Genomic DNA, 6,343 nt, shown 5'->3' on the forward strand with positions numbered 1-6,343 from the left:
GTGCAGCGTGGGTTCTCTCCAGGTTCTCTGGCTTCCTCCCACAGTCCACAAACATGCTGAGGTTAATTGGTGATTCTAAATTGTCCGTAGGTGGCGACCTGTCCAGGCTGCCTAAGTCAACTGGGATCGATTCCACCCCCCCGCGACCCTAGTGAGGATTAAGGTGCAGAGATGATGGATGGATGGAAGTTGTTACTGAAGCTCTCCTGAACCCTGAGACTTCACAAGTTGGATGACATTCACCAAAGTTCTTAGAGCAAAACAGTCTGTTATTCTGTCCAACATAGTTAAAGGATGTCAAAAATACCTAAAAACTGTATTTAACGACCCGAACCAAAAGCATATCAACACATCTCAGTCCAAGATCCAAACAGAAGTGGGGTGAATCCAAATCATCTAGTGGGAGATTGAAGGGTGAAGAGCTGCCATTTTAAATACTTAAGGTCTCTGAATTAATGATTCCAGATAAACTGTAGCTCTGAATGAAGAAATTTGGTTATTTTGAGTTTATCTGTCACACACAGGAGCAACTTAGTCAGATGTGAACACACTGGTGGAGCCAATATCCTGAAGATATTGTCAGTAATGTTGTGATTGTGACTCCAGCTGCATCACCCCACCCCATGAGGGATCAGCTCTGGTTGGCCTGTCTGTTTATACAGTATAGCTTAGCCATGAAAAGCAGTACAAACAACATGGAAACATACTCATACTGTGTGTGTGTGTGTGTGTGTGTGTGTGTGTGTGTGCAGACTATCCGTGCCATTAACCCACAGCTGACCTGCTTCGGGTCTCCACTGGCAGACGAAGACAGAGAGCTGACTGACTGGGCTTCTGCTTGTCGCCGTGCAGCCATTTCATGCCATGTGGAGGTGAAGCGCCCTGGGCTGCACCCTGCTGACTGCTCAGCAACACAGGCACGCCAGCACGGCACCGAACAGCTGTAAGGCTCACTCACTGATCTCACGGAGCACCGTTGCCCTCTGCCAGCCGAGTCAGCCTCCAGCCAGGCCTCCTCTAACAAGCCAGCGCTGCATTCTGTGACAGCACGGAGCCAAGAGATAACAGCGGCTCACATCATCCTGAGAGAATGTGTTGTACAGCGAGAGAATTTAGACAGCTTTTTTAAGGCAGGACAGACTCCTAACAAACACGAATATGACAACAGGGACAAAGAAGCACAGGAGGCGGGTGTGACATGGATTTCCTTCAGTATGTCTCACAACCAGCAGCCTGCACGGCAGAGAACTGCAGCCTGTAAGAAGGATGCTGAGCCTCCAGAGGCCCGAGGCATGCGCACAGCGACCGCGACACGTGTGACTTGATGTTCATCCATCCACCAGTCGCCATCATCCTCGGAAACATTGCATAACAGGACAGAGATTAGCCCTCCAGACCTAAACATCAGCAGTGTTTACAGCAGCTCCACCTTGACCTTTCCGCTCAATGTAATTACGTTCTGTGGAGAAAACAGAACTTGATGTATTGTTTTCACATGCTGGGGTTTGTGGAACAACTGTCGTGTTAGTCACCCCCCATTAAACTCATGCATTGTGGAGGAATTCACAGTTCTCAGGGCTGCAGTGCAACAAAGCTTTGCACAGGATTCCCTCCATTTACTGACGGTCTGTGTGGCAACCTTCATTTATTGATTTACTAATTTCCTTTTTATAAAAATTAGATTTGGAATTAAGCATCACAAAGAACATCAATATACAAACTGGCTCTCCAGGTAACAGACAGACAACAACCTTCATCGAGCGTCACTTATTTTGCCCTCAAACGTACCGACGGTTGAGCTCCGGAGCCTCTTTCCACATATATCGCAAGACGAGGCAGTAACAGAGGAACTAAATTTAGATCTACCACATCGTAGGTCTAAATTTGGACAATTCTGCATAGAGGGCTGGGACAAATCACCAGCTCAAATCAGATTAATCACACACACACATATATATAATCGTTCACAGCGACTGAAGGGCCATATTTAGTTCATTCCCTCTTACATATTACAACAGTGAATATTATTATAGGTGTTTTATTGTACTGCCATGTCTGTAATGTGCTGGGTTTTTCAGGGAATGAAAGCTGTAGATGTTATTTGTACGCTTGGAACTAAATAATCCTGCATCATCCCATTAAAATAAAATACACTAAATATAGTAAGGGGAAATAATGGAAGTGGAAATAATTTAGTAAAGGGGGAGCTTGTTTTTGCTGTGGATGTGAGATATAACATGACAGTGACAGCTCTTAAAATAGAAAAGTAGGGATGCATCATTTTGTTGTTGATTGTTGCTTCTCATTTGTCTCGTAACGCTCGCTTTAAAAAGCATCTTCTATCTTTCTTTAAACGCTCTACTCGTCGGTGTTTACGGTGATGCAGTCAAAGTCCTGGTGTGTGAAAACCTACTTGGCAATAAAACACATTCTGATAATTGCACGTTAACTGTGTCACTGGGTGACGATGGAAACTGAACCGTCTGAGGTTGGTTGTGCACGTATTGCTGTTAACTTAAAGATAAAGTGTGTTTTAGTTCAGAATATTACAATACGGCTGGCTGTTGCATCTTTTTTAGTCAACGAAAATCAAGCTGCTTTGGGGATTTGCTTTTTAAACCTGAATAATTTTCATGCAATCCTAAAATATTTTTGACAATTTGATGCAAAAGAATTGTTGGAAGCTGTTAAAATCTAATTTACTGGTTCAGATAAACACTGTTTTGGTGGGTTGGGTTGAGATAATGTTAGTAATTACATCAACACAATATGCATTAAAACTAAATTAAAGTGGAACCTAATGAAACTGGCTTGATCACTACATTTTTGTCCACCTCCCCAAATATCTGGACAATTTAAAGTCATTAAAACTAATTCAGTGTAAGTTGTTGGTTGGAGAGAACTTCACTAGAACTTGTCAGAACTCTCACAGACTGATGCAAACTGTTGCCTCATATTGTTGACATGTTGGAGTGTGTTCAGCTTCCTGTGATGTCCAGTGTTGACCCCTGTGACCCCGCTGACCCCCCCGCTGTCTCCGGTGCGTCCACTCACTTGTACGAGCTGCCTCCTGTGATCTCCTCTCTGATCTGTCTGTTGACCGCGTCCGCCGCCGCCCGCCCTCGGCCCTCTCCCTCCGCCTTCACCGCCACCTTCTTCTCGCCGTCCTTCTTGCCCGCGGAGCGCTTTTTCCTCTCCGGGCCCTGCAGCAGGTCTTTCTCCTGCACCTTGTCGGCGATAGCGCTCTTCTCCACGCCGCTGTCCGCCTCCGCCAGCTTCTGCTTGGCGTGCCTGGACCGGTCCCGGGCCCGGTCGTCCGCGGGGGGTTTGGGTATCCAGGGGTGGTCGTACCTTTTGGGGATGGGCCAGGGCTTGAAGTCCTTCTGGTACTGGGTCTCGCTGTTGAACGGCGTCTCGGGTCCGTGGTACTCGTTCTTGGGTTTACAGCTCGGTTCGGGCCGAACTTTCCAGTGCTTAAAGTCCTCGCGCATCACCGAGCTGCACACGCGCTCCTCGGAGACGCACCTCCGCGGCGCGCGTGCCGCCGGAGCGGTGCGGCTTTCGGCGCGAGACGGCTGCGTTTCTATGGCGACCCGGGCCTGCGCAGGGTGGAGCGGCGGCTGCAGCTGGATGTGCTGCATCTCAGAGACGTCCGTGTACTTGGTGAACACCAAAGGCACCGCAATGTCAGCCTTGTCCAGCTGGTTCCAGAAGCGGGCCATGCAGCACGCCCTGCTGATGCAGGGCCACGCCATGCTGAGCTGTGCCGAGTCCCGCTGCTACACTGGCTGCCACCGAAACCGGGGAAATATTCCTGCACGCTCCGGTTTCCTGAGGGGAGAGAATCAAGATGTCCGTGTGTCAGGCTCCGACGCTGTTGACGCTACACTCGGTTAGCAGGTAAATCCATTGTGCTTTCAGAAGACAGAGGTGCAGATTTTAACGAATTTTATTTACTTATTTAAAAAAAAACCCCAACCGTAGCCAAGGTCTGCTGTGCTTCCCTCTGCGTCCCCCTGCGTCCTGCTACATCACTCCATGGCAGGGCACTGCAAGGAAGAACGGCCCCGCCCGCCTGCACAGCATCCCGGAGGCTCGGAGCAGGAGCCGAGCGAGAGGTCCGTCAAGTTAGAGAGAAGGGAAGTGGACTTCCGGCTCCACCTGCAGCGTAAAAGCCCCACGAACGTTCAGGTACAGCAGTTTAATTTGAAAAACACCACACAAGAAGAAAGCACAGTAAAGTGGATGCACATCGTAGGTCAGAGAGTTCACTTCATGTCGTGAATGTGGAGCCAGAAATGCTGGAATCGGTGCGCTGCTTTAATTTTGAAACGCATGTAGGTTTCTTGTAGGTGTGAGGCTGATAAACGCAGGGAGCTTCACGACGTAGTGGTCCAGGAGGAGGCGCGTCCATCACTTAGTGCAGGAATCTCCAACTCCGGTCCTCGTGAGCTGCTGTCCTGCAGGTTTTAGATGTTACTGCAACACACCTGACTCACATTAATGGATCTCCAACAGCTTGTTGTCAAGTTCTGCGCAAGTCTGTTAATGTGAGTCAGGTGTGTAGCAGCACGGAGACGTCTCAAACCTGCAAGACAGGAGCTCACGAGGAGCGGAGTTGGAGATCCCTGACTTAGTGTCTGTTCTAAATTTTATTTTATTTTATTTTTACATTTACTGTCATTTACTTCAGCAACATGAAAAAATACTGGTCAGAAAAAGTTCTTATCAGATGTGACCTATGAGTAGTAATTATACAGGAGTGTGAAGACCATCATTATTTATTTATGCTGTTGTTGTTTCATCAGATTCCTTCAGGTCAAATAATCGTTTTTTGGCCACTTACTCAGAAACCCTGAAGAAGTGCATGAGAACTCACACACAGTATAATCAACTGATTAAAGATATGGACTGTACCTAAACTTGGCCTGAATGTATAGTCTTGTCCTGGTCCTCGCTGGCCACAATCCTGCATGTTCTAGATGTGTCCCTCTTCCAACACACCTGATTCAAATGATCAGCTCATCAAGTTCTGCAGAAGTCTGATAACGATCCTGATCATTTGAATCAGGTGTGTTGGAAGAGGGAAACATCTAAACCATGCAGGACTGTGGCCCTCGAGGACCAGGATTGGGCACTCCTGGTAAAGCTAAACCTAAACAACGCAGACTTTAATAAATAAAAACACGTAAAAGTGTAAGTGTAAACATTTTCTGATTGGTCAGAACCATTTGGTTGTGTGTAGTTCAACGGTGGACTATGGAGGAGTGCCAAAATTACAAAAATAAATCAATAAAAGAATAATAAAAGTGGAAATTAAAAGATGAATAGATAAAATAAAGAATAAATAATGTGGCAACATTAATCAAAAATAAATCCATAAAAGAAAAGGCTAATNTCTCTTTACTTTGGAAAATGAAGTTCACTTGTGAGTCACAGAGACTCGGGCTATGCTATCGTACCGCCTGATACTCCAAACTGTGTGACGAAGGCTGCTTCAGAAGGGCTGACCCTTCTGACCCGCTGTGTTGGAGGAGCTGTGCGGAGAAAGACCTCGTCACAGCGACCAAATGCCGGCCCTGACAGGGTGGACCGGCGCCAGGGTACAGCACTGCTGAGCTTCATGCAGCCCTGCTCTTACACGGCACAATCTGGACCGCTCACAGTGGGAGGAACGCATAAAAACAAACGCCGGCAAATTTCTGCACTGTGAATTAAAATACGATATAAGCAAGAAGTACTGTGAGAGATTACAGAGAGGGCTCTGAAAACCAGCCAGGATACGGGCCAAAACAAGTCAAATCAGATTTGCTGATGTGAAGCATTCCCACTGAGGAAAGTGTGTTCTAAACAGTAAATCAATAATGTGAATCATTATTGCTCGCTGTTGTGTCGAGAGCCGCTACCAAGGACGCAAAAGAGCTACAGAGAGAATAAAATATTTTCAACAGGACCATTTATCAGGCAGAGAACCAAATATGGTCACTTCAGCAGGTTTTAAAACTGGCCAGGGGCAGAATCACATGACCTCATGCAGCCAATCAACGAAGGTCAGGCGACATCACAACACAGTGACTACGGCCTCCGACCAATCATCAGTGAGCCGGAGTGATGTTTTGATTGAGATATTTAGAATATTTACCAAGTAAACAAAGAATTAATATTATATATACAAACCTATCCATACACATACACACAAAACAAAAGCACACAGCAAAATAAATATTTCACAATTCTGGACAAGGTCTACGTATTCAAAAAGGAATGAGAAAAAAAAAACCCACATATGTAATCCCACCCCTTTTCCATAAATTATTGATATATATAAAGTTGTGACTGGATA

At 46.4% G+C, this 6,343-nt stretch overlaps 1 protein-coding gene across 1 annotated transcript in view; it reads right to left on the reverse strand.

Annotated features, from left to right (window-relative positions):
- Positions 1-3,755, reverse strand: part of map6a (microtubule-associated protein 6a) — a 20,915-nt gene extending 17,160 nt beyond the window's left edge. The window contains exon 1 of the mRNA XM_008287290.1: positions 3,055-3,755. Within this exon, the coding sequence (XP_008285512.1) occupies positions 3,055-3,755 (701 nt within the window). The remainder of the gene's footprint in view (positions 1-3,054) is intronic.
- Positions 3,756-6,343: the final 2,588 nt, after the last annotated feature.

Source organism: Stegastes partitus, unplaced genomic scaffold (assembly GCF_000690725.1).
Source record: "Stegastes partitus isolate 25-593 unplaced genomic scaffold, Stegastes_partitus-1.0.2 Scaffold494, whole genome shotgun sequence".
NCBI lineage: Eukaryota > Metazoa > Chordata > Actinopteri > Pomacentridae > Stegastes > Stegastes partitus.